Raw genomic sequence first — 17,515 nt, 5'->3', positions numbered from 1 at the left:
CCCGCGGCTCCTCCCCGCGGCGGGCGCTGAGGGGCGAGGCCGAGGCCCCGCGGGGCCGGGGGAGGTGGGGGGGCCACCGGGCTCCCTGTGAGCCGCTGCACCGCGCAGCCAGCGCCGAGGGCGGGCTCCAGCCGGGTGAAGCTCCGCGGGTCCGAGCTCCGTGCGGCTCACTCCAGGCTCCATCAGCGAGCATCCCCAGTTCCCGTGTGCAGGGAGTGCGTCCAGCACCCAGCGGGACACCATCAGCAAGAGACACGGTGGCCTTGCCACAGAGCAGCCTGGTTGTGTCCCCTCTCCTGGCCAGCTTGGCCTTCCAACGTGGATCCCCTGTGCCCGGCCATCTGCCCTTATGGCAAGTTTTGATTGCAATACACCCAGCGAGGCAGTCCTGGTTTGCATGGGCAGTTCTGAAACCAAACTGCCTCAAGCAGCTCGTTTCTTACCCCTCTATGCTCCTTTCCGAGGCTGACCTAAAAACCACGGTAAAATCCCTGGGAGGTGGAAGTTGTTTCGTTTGGGGCTGAACAAAACCCTTCAGGCTTGTGCACATTACCTCCCCTGCACTGATACTGGCCTCTCCGGCTCAGCTTGGCACAGGCACTTGGCTGCCAGATCCAAAAAACCCATCCTCTGCCCTGCTGTACCCTGGACATCTGCTGTGATGGGACTTGGAGCGTATTCAGTACTGGGCTTTTTGGCTCCGGTGAAGTCACCTGAAAGGTACATGTCCTACTTTCTCACCCTCACTGAGCCAGTTAATGTCCCATGCTTCTCCTCCTGTGAGCAGCACCACCAGCTCGTACAGCTTCATGTTCCGCTGGACCATCCCTGTATCTGTCCCTCAAGTTTCTGCAACCCCCCCTTGTTTTTATGGTGCTCATCACCCTGAGATGTTCAGCTCCACTCTATGGGCTGCCTCCAAAGAAATTAACCTCACTTCTTTGGCGGCAGATGCCATAGCTTTAGTTGTCTCGATGCTCAGCACTGGGGATACATGCTTCCCTAGCCACGAGGCACCCGCTAAAACAGAAACCTTTAGAGATTAAAAGCTGGCAGCTATCACTAACCTACTTACCAGGATCCTTTAGGAGATCCAGAGACCAGCGTATGTTCCACACAGTCATGATCCTTCTCAACTCAGGTTCTGCCTCAGCTTCCAGCCACTAGAACTGTAAAGGAGCTCGGCTGTTGGGACTGCAGGCAAGTGAGGAATAAAGCAAAGGGGCAGGTAAGCAACACTCTCATTCTGCACGTTTTACAGCAGTGCTTGAAGCCCTGCTCCAGACCAGATGTGGGCCCTCTGCAGCGCAGCAGCGGCTCTGCCATGGTTGCCTGTCACAGGGCACGAACAGCTGCCGAAGGAGCAGAACAGCTTAGAGGCAACACTTGGCTTAACCTGCTTAATCATCCCCTAAAGCATGGGTCTAAGCATTAGCAACTACTCCCACTACAAATGCTTCTGGCCCCTTCTAGAAGGGCACGACTCAAGCCTGCAGCACAGGAGACCTGGGAATCCCAAATTGCTGTTGGTTTATTTACCAAAACCCAAACTCTTAAAAGGAATCCCCCACTCCCACCATTTTACCCAGCTTTGAAGACCAGAGGATACAGAAGCTGCACAGTGGATGACCAGGCAACATTTATTAGAGCATTTCAAGTATACAATGATTTTACTGATGGCTGTGAGCAGCTAAGATGCAAACGGATGCCAGTAGGAAAGGGTGACCTAGAACTAGCAGGCAATTAATGTGGGAAATTAATGCTTTCATCTGAAAGAAGAGGAAAAGAAAGTATCAGATTAAAAGACTGAATAAATTTGGGGATGGGGAGGAGAAAGTATAGAAGTTCTTATTTGAGATCACTTCAATTGGCAACTTACAAGTAGCAGAAGCTGTCTGCTATTGCACTCTTCCCTTGGCATCCCAAGGACCTAAGGTGTGCTTTTTCCACTGAGAACAGACAGCATTTTCCCTGGTAAGAATGGAGTCCTCACCACTGGGTGCTTCTGGAGTCCTGGCTTAGCACTTAAAAGAGATTTAGATCCCTGGCTTTGCATGCTCACACGAGAACCAGGCTGCTGGGCTTCCACCAGCAAGGAAGCAATGCAGACTTTCAGCAAGAGCACACTAAAACTATCAACTCCTCACTATAAGGCAGCTGTAGGTCAGGGCGCTTTTGGGGTGCCTGAGCTTGTTGTTTAGAAAAGCAAGGACCACATGGCAACAAGACTACAAGGTCCTCTGACAAGAAGGACTGTGCGTGTTTCCCAAGGACTATTTCTGAAAGACACAGCCTTAAAAATATCTTAAAGCAGAGACTCCCCCATTGATGCACAAAAAGGGCATGACCAGGGAAGGACTGAGCTCTGAGGTGATCACCTCCCAAACCACAGGCTAGGTACCATGCCCAATTTGCAAGTTAGTAATTCTGCATTTAAGATAATAGCTGCCTCAGTTGTGTCTTAGCCTCCTCCATTTAATAACGAGGAGCAGCTGAATTCAAGAGCTTAAAAAATAAAAGGGAATTTAAATGCTTCACGTTTAAAAGGGCATCTCCAGAATGACTGTCCTTCAAGACCACTAAGCTCTGAGGTATGTGATGGCAGCTTAGCAGTCGGACTAGCAGAATGCAGCAGAGTTTCTAAGCCTCCCGAATACACCTCTGTTAACCAAATGAACCACAATTCTTTGGAGCAAAATTGCTTAAAAACTTGTCTTCAGCAAAGACCATTTAAAAATTCTGGTCGCCAACCAATTTGCAAGTAAACAAAGAAGTATTAGAAACAGCAACAACACCGCCTGTTAAATCAGATCAGATCTGATCGCTACAAAACCATGCTAAGGACGGCCACACGACTCCCATCCTGGATGCTGCCAGCGCCTTCCTCACACACATCCTACAACTGCTTTGTAAAAAGTGTTTGTCTAAAGGACAACGATGGAAGACGTGTCTGGACTTCATGAGACTTCAAACAGAAGGGCATACATACATTAAATTAACAGACTCAACCTTCAGCACAGAGGAGTTTGATAGAGTTACTGGCTAGAGTCACAGAAAGTTCCAAATTTGAACAGTCTTGAACCACTTCCAAAAATTCCAATGGCTTTATAAGAGTTCCAACAATTAATGGGTATACAAAACGGAGATGGACTTCTCCAGCAGAAGAGTTGGGGCTCTTCCAGGCTAATCAGACCGCTGGTACAGAAGGGAGTTGATTTGACTTCCCCCACCTTCCCACCAGTCCACTAAAGACTATGATTTATTAAAACCTTCTTGATTTACTGATGGCTGATTTAACAGGCTGCAGACTCTGTCAATCATAGTGGATGGCAGTATAGAAGATTATCCAAACAACCTGTGGAGAGGAAAGGAAGTGAAGGTTATTGTGATGCCTCTGGAGAGGGTTCATGTGCAGAAAGCAAGCCTCATGCTGTGCTCTCAGTAGAGGACTGGGGACTGGATTCCAGCTTTGAGATGGTCTAAGAGATGTTAGGATCGCCACGCACCACAAACAGTGGCATTCAGCTTGCTTGCCTTCTAGGGTGTCTCCACATTAAAATCCCACCAAATCCCTCTAGTGATCTAGAAACACCCCCAAATCAAGTACTGAGCGTATTCAAACTCATGAAGGGGGTAAGGAAAAAACAAAGACACCCAAAGCACCACTTTGGGCATAACTAGACAAGATTCCACCAGGTTGGGGAGACATACAAGTTAAGTGGTAGATGTGGAAGTATACCTGCCCATTCCTACATCATCTCCTACAGAGGCATCCCAGCATACTGTATTTCACTGCCAGCAGCATTTGCTTTCCCAATCAACTTCACTTATAAGGTGATGTGAGCACATCTCTCTTCTATCAGCACCTCACCTGCTCTTCTTCCAGGTCTTTTCCCTCAGGAAGTGTACCAATACAATTCACTAATAAAAGAAACCAAGAGGCATTACCAGAAACAGTGCAAAAGATGTCATGAACCCTTCCTTTGTGAGCTCCCATGTCCCGCCATACTCCTCCTCATCTATCTGCTGGAAGCTGCTGAAGTAGAGGTACAGAACACCAGCATTGATCAGGCAGAATCTGGAAGAAAGAGATTAGGAACCATCATTTTGGTGATACAGGACACAGGTAACCAACATGCCATATAGCAAAGTAGAACTGAAGCATCTTTCATCCTCAGCAGAGAGGAAACAAAGAGGAATGCTGTTCCTGCAACACTTCCCAGGCAGCTCAGTCCTCTTCCTTAAAAGAGCACCTTGGGAACAGCTTGTCAGGGCACACCAGGTACGGATGAAGTTCACCTCACAGGGCACAACCTACTCTTAGCAAGGCTCCAGACCCAGCAGTTAAAAGCTAGAAGCATCAGCAGATCTGCAAACCCTGCAAGTTTCCCTATCCTGCAGATCAGCAGCAGTCCTGCTCCCACACAGGATCCTATTTCCTTGTGTGTGCTACTTGATTTTGAGGCTGCTAAGAGGGAAGACTGTTATCCTCCTTGCCCACTGTGTCACCATTAGTGTCCCATGGCCAAATGCAGTGACTCAGAGAGCCAGGGAAGGCTCGACACCACCCTCAGAGCAAAGCTCTCTGGTTCAGCATGAGACAACTCAGCGGTCTCTAGGCTGTTCCAACAGTTACACTGCAACGGAGAGAAACCCCATGAGCTCCTGTTTGTCCTTAGACACATATAGCTTCAGAACACTCCAGTTTAGGACTGGGGTAACCTGGGGAGTGACAGCTACATTCCCTGGAAAGCAGGCTGGGTAGGAAGGGCAACACAGGATCACACACACACAAGCTGGGTGAGTGGCAGCAAGCTGCAAGCAGCTGCGTGACTGCACACCACAGAGAAAGCACCCACACAGCTCTGGAAGCTTTTAGCTTTTCCACTCACACCAAATAACTTTTATTTCTCATTAACATTTAGCACAGGAATTGGCTTAGGTGCCTTGTGAATTAATGGATGACTAAGTAAGAACAATGCTTCTCAGCTATTCGCATCTGTTACTGGGAACACTTCAGAGTTAACTGTTTGCAAGCCGCTATCGAGTTCCTGTTGGAGCATCACTGCTTCACAGCCCCTCTTCCCTAAACTTCAAACTTTTTCTTCTCCCCCTCTTAGACACTTGATGCTACTCCCTCCGCTTCCTTGCCCCAGCCAGGACACTTGGGAGGAGGGACAAGAAGACAAGTCCATTTTGCCTAAGAAAAGCTGTGAGGTTGCAAGCTTGACCAGGAGACCTTGACTAGGCAGAGATACCTGCAGAAGGAGACACCCCAGAGCAGGGCTGTGTTTCCCATCACTCGTGTCCCTCCAGAGGCTTTTGAGTCAAGCATTTTCATAGCTCACTGCAGCCTTTGGACACCAGCGGGGAGGTGACCTGAATCCCATGTCTCAGTGGGGAGCTTTTGCCTCTCCAGGCACTGCCTAGAAAGGAGCTGCAGGAGCACTGCCAGCGGCGCCGCTTCATCTGCTCGCTACCTGTGGTCTTTGTGTTTGGGAGAAACCTTTTCTTTCCCAAAGAGAAGCTGCCCCTCTTGTCTACTTACAAACCCCCCTCTCCGAGGAGGGCTCCTGGCTCAGAGAGGATGACTACCACACCTTCCCCTCCAGGGGCCTGACTTCTTCAGTGGCCATGCCAGGCACCATACTCATAGCCCTGGTTCACACATACATGAACAGGCCACTTCATAACTCAACTGAACCTCTCGTTGCCTTCTTCTAACCCTGCTCCCTTTAATAATAATAAAATAAGAAAATCAATAGTAATTCTAAAAAAAGCATTAATCAGGCTGAGGACAGAAAGAGGCTGATGAAGACACGTTCTGATTTGTATGAATTCCATGGCAAAGAACAGCCTGGAATGCACCGCTGGCTCACAGACTGCATTTGGCAGCCTGTTGTTTATAGCACAACTTTAAACCAGACACAAAGTCAAGTCCAAATGTGGGAAAGTACATGAGACAGAAAAGGAAATAAACCTTACACTGCTATTCCCACGAATCCCTTCAGTGGAACTACTCCCCAGATGATTCCCAAAATAACCGCAATGATCTGCCGGAACCAGTAGATCACATCTAAAAACTCGTCCTGAGGAGATAAAGCACAAGAAAGATTTTGGCATTTACTTTGTATCCTTTTTTTTAAGCATCATGCAATTAACAGGTGAATATTTAATGCACTGAACACTTAGTCTTCCATTTCAAGCAGAAGATATTCTCCTCAGAGCAGATGAAAGCAGCTTATGGCATCACACACGCTGGATTCCCTGCTTCCAAATTAAGTATACAGCTTTGTCCTCCAATGGGCCAACTGCACAGGCAACACGTATGCAGGCCCCTGGTTAAGTAAAGATCCAATTCTATAACAGTTCACTGCAACAGAAGTTTAAAGATCTCTTTATGCTTCTAAGAGTGTTACAGCCACTCTCCATGCCCCAGGCCCTCCCCTTCCCACAGGCAAATGCTCCCAGCAGCCAGCTCCAAATCACAAACCACCTCTCACACGTGTTACCAGCGCTGTCTTTCAGAGCAGCGGTGAAGCTGTCATTCCTGCCTGTCCACAGGGCCCAGACAGCTCTGAGCACTGCAGCTGGGCAGTGCTGACTCATGTGTTAAAGTTCACTTCTGCTCACATCCTTTTTCCTCCCCAAGGATTGCCCAGCACACCCCCAACACCTCTGTGATTTTACTGCAGGATGCACACAGTTGTTCGGCTCCACGTGGAAGCCGTGTCGGATACGGCCGCTTCTCTCCGTGACTACATTTCTCAGCCATTTTAGCCTTCAGTTCACATCCTACTGCATCAAAATAGTGCCACAGGCCTGCTCACTCTGAAAACACTGCCCAGTTTGTCAAAAGGGGATGAGGGCGAGCACAGGAGAGCGACTGCAGCTGATGAGGAAAAGCGACACAGATCCAAGGCTGCCCCGCAGCGCAGGGAACGCATCTTCTCCACAGTGAAAGGCACAGCCAGCAAACCAGGGAGTGGACATCCCTGAGGTGCTGCAGGAGCTCGGAGCACCCTGTGTGGGTGCTGCTGGGGGCGGCAGCAGGAACAGGCACTGACCAGGAGCATTAAAACACCCGGGAGAGATACACAGGAAAGACTTCATGAGCGCTGAAGCCCCCGGGGAGTCTGTGGCAAACCTGGAGGCTTTGCTGACAAACACGAGCACCAGGGGCAGGCTGAGCACACACATCAACTTGTGTGGAAACCAAAAGACACACGAGATGGTGAGGCCAAGAGAAGCCAAACAACAGCTGAACAACTACCGTGAGGTTAGTCCTCTGCGAGAGCAGACCTATGCCGTGACACTGCAACAGTGGAACTCCTGCAAGCCTGTTCCTGCTGCCGCCCCGTCCCTTCGGAGCTGACAGCTCAGCTGGATTTGCACACGTACTTCTCACAGTAGATGTTTCTGGTTTTAATTACACACAGTGTAATTTTATCCAGTCCTACAAAAGTTCAATCTAAACTTAACCCGCCAGCATCTCAGTATTGACACAGTTCGTGTTTCCTGCGCCTCGCACCCATGGGGCAGAGAAGAACCAGGGCTGCTGTGAGCTACAGCAGAGGTGCCACCATCTGCCTTGGGAACGGACGAGTTCTCCGGTTCGGAAAGGAAACCACGGCCGGCAGCTGTGCAGCGCGGAGCCCGCCGCAGGAACAGCCCCCTGCCCTCACCCAGCCGCTCGGCAATGGAGCCCAAGCGCGGCCCCACCGAGCGCACGGGGCACGGCACCCTCGGGGAGGCTCCGCCGCCGCCCGGCCGCGGCTCGGGTCGGAGGTGCCAGCCCCGCTCCCAGCGCCCGGTGCCGGTGCCCGCAGCCCCACCTTGTCGTGCCACGCGGAGTCGCTGCGCAGCGCTTTGCCCCACACGGAGCCGCGCGCGGCCGCTCCGCCGTTGGCCACCGCGTGCTGCTGCGCGTGCGGCGGCTCCTCCCTGCGCCGCGCGCCGCTCATCCTCCCGACAGGAACCGGAACCGGCACCGGCACCGAGCCCGGTTCCGCCGCCGCCGCCGGGCCCGGAAGCGGCCACCGAGCAGCGTCACCCGCCCGCGCCCCCCGCTCCGCCAATCGCGGCGGCGTGCGGCGTCACACGTGACAGCGGCGAGCGCCGCGCCCCGCTCCGCTACGGCAGGGGAGAGGGGTCAGCCCGGAGCGCGGGCACCGAGCAGGGACCTCGGTACCGGTGGATGGGCAGCGGCGGCCGCGGGGCGGAACGGGGCCGTGTCTGTCGCCGCCTGCCCGAAGGCCCCGCACGGCCACTCCTGAGCGGAGAGCGCGGACACGGCCCCGTTCCTGCGGGCTGGCGGGAAGCGCTGGGTCCAGCTCTGGGCCAGCAACGCGAGAGGGGCTCGGAGCTGCTGGGGCGAGTCCAGAAGCTCTTCCCTGTGAGGGTGCTGAGGCGCGGGCACAGGGTGCCCAGAGAAGCTGTGGCTGCCCCATCCCTGGCAGTGTTCAAGGCCAGGTTGGACACAGGGGCTTGGAGCAAGCTGCTCCAGTGGAAGGTGTCCCTGCCCGTGGCCCCTGAATGGGCTTTAAGGTCCCTTCAACCCAAACCAGTCCGGGGTTCTGTGATTCCCTGGGCACAGTTTCCCCTCCTCGCTGGGTGTTCTGACTGCAGATTTCCATCATGCTTCGCTCTCTGCTCAGAACCTGTTGCTGTGCATCGCCATTTCTCCATAGTTCCCTCTGGAGATGGGCTGCAGCACTGGGGGCTTTTGGAGCAGGGCAGCCTTTGAAATAACCCACGGTCCTGCAGGGCACTGCAGCTTGTTGTTATCTGAGACATTGCAGCAGGCAAACATCCCAGAAAACATGCTCTTGGAAGTGTATGCAAATAAAATGATCACATGTGGAGTCCTAACGATTTGACTGGGTTTTAATAGCCTTGCCTCAAAAGAGCAGTGGTGTTCAACTTAGAACAGCTGATTTCCTCATGAAAAAACACATCAGGAGCGACTCCTCCAGCCCGGGGTGGGCAGGGTGTGTGTTGGGACCCCCTCTCCAAAACACTCCTGGTGTCTCCCTCTCCCGTTCCCTGCTCCTCTGCAGGCTGAATTCTGGCCCCAGCATCATGGGGTCCCATGAACCAAAGGTACCCCCCTTGGGATGGTGCCTGGGAGGCATCACTCTCCCAGTGGGCAGCCCAAAGATCAGGAGGCAGCTGCAGGGCTGGGATGTGGCACAGGGCTGCTAATGGGAAGGAAACATAAGAGAGACCTGAGGAGTCTTGGGACCAGTGCCCTTCCTGCCTCAGGTGTGGGGTGGGAGCTCCCCATCCCTGATCGTCTGGGCTCCAGACCCCAGATCTGGAGCGAGGCAGGCCCCTGGCTGTTCTCATTCCAAACTGCTTTCTAGAGAACCTCCATGGGGCTGTTTCACTGGGTCCTTCTGTGGGCTCGCAGCTCGGGGCAGAGGCAGGGCTCAGCACCCATTGGCCACCATTCCCTCTGCAGCATTATCCCACTGGACCCCTGGCCTGTGGCCACCCTGGGTGCAGCCATTGGATGTCCTCAGGGCCTCTCCCCGTGCCTGCTGCCAGGGACACGGCCCAGGGTGAACCATCACCCCTGGACCCACGGCCAGCATCACCCATGGGTGCCGCAGCTCTGCACTGCGCAGCATCCCCCGTGACACCGGGCTGGGGGCCGCAATTCGCTCTCAGGGACCCCTGGACACGCCGGTTCCCAGCCCCGAGCGCGCATCTCCCCGTGGACACGCGTGGGGCGCTCCCGCTGCCCTTTCGTCTATATAAGGCCGGGAGCACCGGCCGGGGTCCGTCCCGCCGCCCGGCCCCGCCGCATTCTTCTGCCTTGTATGGGCCGGGCCGGGCCGGGCGGCACCGCCCCGGGCTCCGCTGCCCGCCCTAGGGCCGCTCCGCGGGCCGAGTCCCGGCAGAGCAGCGCCGGCCGCCCCGCAGCATCGCGCTTCAGCCCAGGTGAGGCGGCTCCGCTGCGGCCCGGCCCCAGCGCTCCCCTTCCAGAGCGGGACCGGAGCCGAGCTGCCACGGGCAGCGGGAGGGAGGGACCGGGAGGGATGGAGCCGAGGCAGAGCCGGTGGGGCGGGATGGAGCAGGGGGCAGATGGAGGCACCGGGAGGGATGGAGCGGGGTGAACTTGGAGGGGACGGGAGGCGGCGGCTGCCCCGGAGGGAACGGAGGAAGCAGGAGCGGGGCGAGGCGGTGGCAGGAGAAGCCCCGGGGCTCCCCTCTCCTGCCCGGGGAGCCCGGCAGGGATGTCCCCGCCGGGGGAGGCGAGGATCGGTCCTGAGCAAAGCGCTCCGTTACCGTCTGCAGTGACTTGGAGCTGGGACGTCCCTGGTGCTGCAGGAGCAGATCCTGCGCCCGGGACTTCACCCACCTCCGGTCTGGGAGAGCTGTTCCTGTCTGGAACATTGCTTTGTCCCCCGAGTCTTATTTGCCGATGGCCGGAGCCAAGATCCAGATGCATGCGTGATGGATGCTTCATAGATCTCCCAGTGACCTGTGAGCAACTGCAGGCAATAAACTGTTGTAAGGCAGAAAAGCTTTACTTAGCTCATTCCCTTCAGTCTTAAACAGAGGAACGCTGTGTTTCGTTTAGCCTTGGCCATGAAAACTTGAGCTCCTTTTGGCTTCCCTCCCTGTGTGCCTCTCGGTACAAAGCGTTAGGGCTGTGATAAAAGCCAGAGGGGCTCTAAGACATGGATGTGTGGGAGAAGGCGGCGTCCGGAGCAGCATTCCTGGAGCGGAACATCCCGAGTGTCAACAACCGCCGCCGCTGACCAAAGATGGTTGCGTTTCTCCTCTCACTTCATTTTCCCCCCCCGCCACTGGCAGGCTCCGTGCGGCTGTAGGAGGAGTTCGTGGTCACCTCCCCCTCTGAGGCGCTGCGGCCAGATCCCCCCTGAGGTGAGCCCTGTAATTCCCTAGGGAATCAACAGCGCAGGGCATGTTGTGCTGAGGACCGGCCGCTGTGGGGTCCTGTCTCCCAGCCCCAGCGGGCACCAGAAGGGTGCTGGGTGCTGGGTCTGTCTCACGGTGATGGATGGTGTCTGTGCAGGGTCTTCTCGTGGTGGCCCCAGAAGCTGTGCTTTGGAAGGATTGCTTGTGAGGCCCCTGTTCACTGCACGTGGTGGGAAGGAGCTAGTCCAGAATGCTCGGAACCAAGCCCCACCGGGGGGCAGCAGGAGTTGAAGGAGGGCTGGGATGAATCTGTCCCGGGGGTTGCTGCACACTTGGCCCTGGCTCCTGGTGCTGCTCCGCTCCTTCCCATCCGCACACAGAACCCACTCACTGGCTTCAGTGCCAGCGGATGCACATCACGAGATCTCTGCCAGGAGCTTGTGGTGGAGAGGAGCTGTGAGCAGATGATGTCCCTCCGAGGCTGTGCTGGAGACTGCAGTGCAGCCCCATGAGGTGCCAGCACCCTGCCAGAGCTGCCAGAGGAGCCTCCTGCATGGCCAGCTTTAGAGGACCACCCCTGAGCAGCATAACCCGGGTGGCCGCAGCTTCTTTTGGGCAGGGAGAAGGCACAAGCCCAGTGGTGCAGGAGGCAGAGAGGTCACCTTGGCAGGAGCAGTGCAGGATGAGGGAATAAGCTGCTGGTGTTGGGATGAGTGTGGTGACCAGATTGGCACAGGACTCTTGTGCCAGGCTGGCTGTGGTCTCACCCAGTGCTAATGTTCTTGGATCTGCTGCCTGCTGGGTGGAAGCAGCACTGGGATGAGCAGCTCTTTAGCAGGACGTGGCAAGGCCAGGACCAGTCTCTGTGGGTTTCCTTCTTGCCAAGGAGGAAGCCCAAGGCTTGGTGGCTGCACCATTTGGCTCAGCTGAGTTCATCCCAGGTGCAGGGCATCATGGCCAGGCACGAAGCGATCTGGGTGTTGAGTGGGATTCCCATATGGGCTCACACAGCTACAGAATGATCAGGAGATGACCTGATGCAGCCTTGGTCCCAGGCTGAGCTGGACCCTGGGACCAAGCATCTTTCCAAGGCATGTTTTGGATTGAAGAGCAAACCCATGTGCTGTCAAAATCATACTAAATCCCCCTATTGAGAGGCATCTCTCTGGAGAGGGTGCCAGGCTGCATTCTGCTGCTGGTCCCAGCCAGGGCAGGGTAGATATTTCAGCCCCTTGAAAGAGAGATAGAAGGAGGGGAGGGAAAGAGCAACGCCTGAGGAGGGCTGGCAGAGGCTGTGCCAGTACAGGAGGAGGCTCTTTGCTTTGCCCCAGCCTGTCCCATGCTGTGGTCCCACTGGAGGGATGCTCCCCAAGCCCCACGGTCCCCTTGGGTGCATCAGCATTAAGGACCCAGCTGGGCAGTGGATCCCGGATCAGCACACACAGGGCAGCCAGACCTGCTGCTGGCACGCAGCTCGCTGCGGGTGTTGCTTTGTGCTCTTCCTTCAACACAATGTGGCTCCTAACTGTGCCCTGCAGAGAAGGCAGGAACCCAGGCAGAGGGCACAGAGCAGAGCAGGAGCACCCTGCGCTTGCCCCATGGAATTCATTCGTATTCCATCAATTTAACATTGCCCTCCAAGAGCTGCTCCCCAGGCAGATGCTGACCCAGATGGGGAAACTGAGGCACGGGGCTATGAGGGAGCAGCGGCTGCAGTAGGAACATGAGGGCTCTGAGCAGCATCGCTCCCCTGGGCTGAACCTGCCCCACACTTTCTCTTGGGGCTGTATGGGGACAGTCATCACCATCCCTGTGCCAGGCAGGGTTGGACTGGGAGAGGTCTGAGCATCCTCCTCTCAGGCAACATCAGTGGTCGCTGGGGGTGCTGAGCACCTCATAAGGAGCCCATTTGGGTCCCAGCACCCACGGCACAGGGTGTCTGAAATAGTGGCTGCTTCCCTCAGCCTGGCAGCGTGGGGGGATGTCACCAAACCCTGCTTGGAGGCTGTGAAGGAACGTGGGTACCATCTCGGGGTGGGAATGGGCTCAGCACGGGCTGGGGACAGGACTCCCTCCTTTGAGACCAGGTTTTCCTGCCATGCTCCTGCCTTGGTGGTGGTTGGGATCCCGATGGTCCCTTTGCCATTCCCACTGGGACTGTCGTTGCCCCAGCTGTGTCCCAAAGGTCTGTCCATTCCACTGCTGCCCCTCTGGGCTGGTCCCTTCCCGTGGTGTTCGTTACCTGTAATGAACAATAGCACCAGCCCTCAGCACCCATGGTCCCACAGCTCCCCCCCCCGCCCCCGAGAGGCCCACTGCCCACCCCACTGCTCACCCCACTGCCCACCGCACTGCTCGCCCCACTGCTCACCCCACTGCCCACCGCACTGCTCGCCCCACTGCTCACCCCACTGCCCACTGCACTGCTCGCCCCACTGCTCACCCCACTGCTCACCCCACTGCTCACCCCACTGCCCACCCCACTGCTCACCCCACTGCTCACCCCACTGCCCACCCCACTGCCCACCCCACTGCCCACCGCACTGCTCACCCCACTGCTCACCCCACTGCCCGCCCCACTGCCCACCCCACTGCCCACCTCACTGCCCACCCCACTGCTCACCCCACTGCCCACCCCACTGCCCACCCCACCGTTCACCCCGTTGTTCACCCCCTATGTCAGGGCCCTCCCATGGGTCCCTGGGCAGAGCATGGGGCTCACCGGGCACTGAAGCAGGAGGGAGGCAGTGAGTGGCCTTTGGCCGGGCTGGAGCCGGCAGCATCGGAGGTGGATGGACGGTGGGATGGATAGTGGAATGATGGATAGTGGGATGGACGGTGGGATGATGGACAGAGGGGGAAGGGAGGCAGTGGAATGTGAGGAATGTGCCCGGAGCAGATAACCCCTTCCCGCTGGGTGCTGGGTGCTGTGCTGAGCCCACCTCCCGGGGAGGTGGCTGTGGGCTGCTCTGCGCAGTGAAATGAAGGATGCTGGGGAGCCCTTCAGCCCAGGAGCTGAGCTGGGAGAGCCCTGACAGAGGAGGGGATGCCTTGGGGGGGTGACGGGGGACATTGCTTAGCTCTGCCCATCCCCATGGCTCCCCGGCACTGATGGCAGTGGGGGGGGATGCTGGGTGCTGGGCTTGGCATCTCTCCCTGTGCATGGGGTGCAAAGGGGACAGGCAGGGCAGGCAGCAGGTCTGGGGGGGGGGGGGGGCTGGTGGTGCAGGCAGCGAGCTCTGTCCGACCCTGCCACCACTCGCCCCCCTCCTGCCCTGCCCGCAGGTGCCCCCCCCGCCGCCAGGATGTCCAGCAAACGCGCCAAGGCCAAGACCACCAAGAAGCGCCCGCAGCGCGCCACATCCAACGTCTTCGCCATGTTCGACCAGTCACAGATCCAGGAGTTCAAGGAAGCCTTCAACATGATCGACCAGAACCGCGACGGCTTCATCGACAAGGAGGACCTGCACGACATGCTGGCTTCCCTCGGTGAGGAGACCCTGCCCCACGCGTCCCCCGGCCCCTCTGGGGCACGTGGGCAGAGCTGCTGGGTGACCCACAGTTGAAGCCTGCCTTCGGTGGGATGCACTGAGGCTCCAACCTGGTGCCAGCTGCAAAACGGGGGTGGGAGGAGGAAAAGGGATTTCTCTGCTGGCAGCAGGTGACTGTAGAAGGTGTTTGTGGAGACACCCAAGGGCAGCAGCTGGGTTCATTGTGCTCACTAGAAGGGAAGGGACCCTCGGGGTTGGAGAAGCTTTGCTATGAGCAACCACCAGCCACAGCTATGGAGGATTTGAGTAGCCTCACCCCTGAGCATCGCTTGGGCTCATCCCCTCTGGGACAAAGCCCTCCCATTGCTCTCAGCAGAAGGGGCTGGCCCCTGCACCAGGGATAACTGAGCCGGTTGGGACTCGCAGGGCCGGCCGCGCTCCCCATCAGAGCCCTTCTCCTTGGCTGCAGGCACGGCTCCCGCTCCCTGCGGCACTCGGGGGGGGGGGGTCTGTCAATGACTGACCCGGCAGCCAAACCTGTTCTGGGGGTCCTGCCTGGCCCCACGCCCTCCTCCCGCTGGGCTGCAGCAATGGGAACAAAGGGGCCGTGCGCTGGGGGCAAGCAGAGGAGCTTAAACCATGCCCAGTGCAGCCACGGCAGGAGCAGTGTTAGAGATACCGGCAGCAGGAGGCTTGTCCCCATGTGGGGACGTTGCTGCCCCTGTCCTCTGGGGGTGCTGGGTGTCAGCAGCGAGGGGAGTGGGACAAAGCCATGGGGTTAGTACCTGGCAACCCCCAGATGAATTCCTGCAGCTCCATCAAGGCTGAGCCTGGCAGAGCTCGATTCAAGCGGCAGTCTTGACCCAGCCTGGTTGGTTCTATGGGGAGAGGTGCTGAGTGCGGAGCACTGGGCACTGCAGAACCCCCCCCCGTGCCCGTGGGGTGGGTGAACATGCACCAACCAACAGATTCATCTGCAATGAAAAACACCCCGGCTGGGTGCATGGCCTTGGGATGGGTGCTGGGGGGAGAGGGGACACTGCACCCACACCTCTGCCTGTGTCTGGCAGGGAAGAACCCCACCGACGAGTACCTGGAGGGCATGATGAGCGAGGCGCCAGGGCCCATCAACTTCACCATGTTCCTCACCATGTTTGGGGAGAAGCTGAATGGCACCGACCCGGAGGACGTCATCCGCAACGCCTTCGCCTGCTTCGATGAGGAGGCATCAGGTACAGGCGCTGCCTGCACAGCCCCATGCATCCATGATGAGGGTTGGGGCCAAAGCCTTTGGGATGGTCCCCAAGCAGCTCCAGGGCGGGAGATGAGCAGGGGTGTCTTTGGCTCAGCACTCCCCCAGTGTCCCCTTGCTAACAGCACCCTGTGCCATCCCCGCAGGCTTCATTCACGAGGACCATCTGCGTGAGCTGCTGACCACCATGGGAGACAGGTTCACGGACGAGGAGGTGGACGAGATGTACCGCGAGGCGCCCATCGACAAGAAGGGCAACTTCAACTATGTGGAGTTCACCCGCATCCTGAAGCACGGAGCCAAGGACAAGGACGATTAGAACCTCACCTCTGCACCCTCCTGCGCACACCCCCACTGCCCCTCGGCCCCCCTTTGCTGCCCCACAGTAGGCTCCCCCCCCATGGGAAGCACCTCCCAGGACCAGCACCCCGCATCAGGTCACGCTTGGAGGGGAAGCGCTCCCATCACTGTGCTGCTGTGTGCCCACCCATCAGCCCCGGACCCCCAGCACCATTCCCACCCACAGTCTCGCTCCACTAGGACCCCCAGCCTGGCTGTAACCCCCCCCCGAAGCCACCAAGCTGCTGGTCCCTGGGGCTGGGATGAGCATCTGAGGCGAGCGCTGGCCTGTGGGGATTCTGGCTGGCTCGAGCCTGAGCGATCCCCATCTCGGGACCATAGCACAGAGAGAAAGCACCTCTCCCCTCTCCTCCTGCACTCCCTTTCTTCATGGTTTCTCCACTTTGTTTCCTCCTCCCTGCGTGTTTTATGGCTTTAGAGCCTGCGATCTGAGGGGTTCGGGAGGCCGACGCGGTGTATAAAACCTGATGGGTGCGATATGGAGATGTGCTGCGTGTGGCTCCTGCTGTGCTCCCTGGGGGCATTGGGGGTGGGTTCAGGAACTGCAGCAACAGCCCCAAACCTGCTCACCTCCAGGCTCCTTCCCTAATTCCCTGCTGCACCAGGGAATAACCCACAGTTCTCCTACTTCCAGAGCCACGTCCCAGCCCTGAAGGCTGCCACAGGGCAGGATGCTTTTGAAAAGCCCCCTTCGCACACCAAAGTGAATGGCTCACTTTGGGGCACATGGGGTGATGCTGGAGATAAACCCAATGGTGTGGGAAAGGGCCTCCAGCTGCTGCAAGGTCTCTGCTGTGCTGTGGGCAAACTGTCTCCATCCAGGAGTGATGCTCAGCACAGGACTGACCCCAAAGGATCAGTTTGTTGGGAGTGGGATGTGCTTGGTGGCCAGCACCCCTTCCAGCACCCCTTTTCGGGCTCTTGCTGCCTGATTGTCTTTCAAATTGCTGAAGTTTAACAGCATTATAATGTCAATGGGCCCTGAACAAGCCCCAGGTGAGGGCAGGCAGGGAGAAGCCCCTGCCCTGGCCCCTGGCCCCTGCCCCATGGCTCCTGCTCCAGGCTGGGTTTGCCCCAGGATTCAGGCATCCAGTGGGGTTTTCCCAAAGCTGCTTCCACGCTACCTGTACCTGCAGGCATTTGCAGCCCAGGGCAGGTATTTGAACTCAGGGACCATTTCCCTGGTGTCTCAGTTGGGCACAGGACTTAGTACAGCTCTTTCCAAAGGGTGGGAGCAAAAGCAGGCTGCTGGAAGGACAGATTTGCATGGCTGGCCCCACACCTCCCCTGGGGTTCACCAGCCCACACCCCGCTTGCGTTAACAGAGCAATGGCGATTTGGGGGGACAGTTTCACTCGGGACAGTGAAGCTTTAGCAGCAACTAAACAAATGCTTTAAGGAATTCTCTGGTTTTCCTGGCTATTTAATCCCGTTCTGCTCCACAGAATCTGCTTTGGATGGGCCCAAACCCTACCATAGAAGGGTTTTTGCAACCTTTCTCGATACCCAAAGGGATACCCAT

The 17,515-nt window shown here is 57.1% G+C and overlaps 2 protein-coding genes across 2 annotated transcripts; one reads left to right on the top strand and one right to left on the bottom strand.

Annotated features, from left to right (window-relative positions):
* Positions 1-1,621: 1,621 nt before the first annotated feature.
* Positions 1,622-8,052, bottom strand: RAB5IF (RAB5 interacting factor). The gene is made up of 4 exons (XM_062641995.1): positions 7,836-8,052; positions 5,986-6,089; positions 3,949-4,078; positions 1,622-3,355 (listed from the first exon to the last, which is right to left on the bottom strand). Exons 1-4 carry the CDS (start codon positions 7,962-7,964, stop codon positions 3,314-3,316), a joined length of 405 nt encoding a protein of 134 aa, XP_062497979.1. The 5' UTR covers positions 7,965-8,052; the 3' UTR covers positions 1,622-3,313.
* A 2,769-nt stretch (positions 8,053-10,821) lies between these two features.
* On the top strand, positions 10,822-16,476 carry MYL9 (myosin light chain 9). The gene is made up of 4 exons (XM_062642044.1): positions 10,822-10,896; positions 14,176-14,379; positions 15,452-15,613; positions 15,780-16,476. Exons 2-4 carry the CDS (start codon positions 14,196-14,198, stop codon positions 15,950-15,952), a joined length of 519 nt encoding a protein of 172 aa, XP_062498028.1. The 5' UTR covers positions 10,822-10,896; positions 14,176-14,195; the 3' UTR covers positions 15,953-16,476.
* Positions 16,477-17,515: the final 1,039 nt, after the last annotated feature.

The sequence above is a fragment of the Pezoporus occidentalis genome, unplaced genomic scaffold (genome assembly GCF_034315485.1).
Source record: "Pezoporus occidentalis ecotype Australia unplaced genomic scaffold, CSIRO_AGI_Poc_V1 ctg70, whole genome shotgun sequence".
Lineage (NCBI taxonomy): Eukaryota > Metazoa > Chordata > Aves > Psittaciformes > Psittacidae > Pezoporus > Pezoporus occidentalis.
This window is presented reverse-complemented; position numbering and strand designations above follow the sequence as displayed.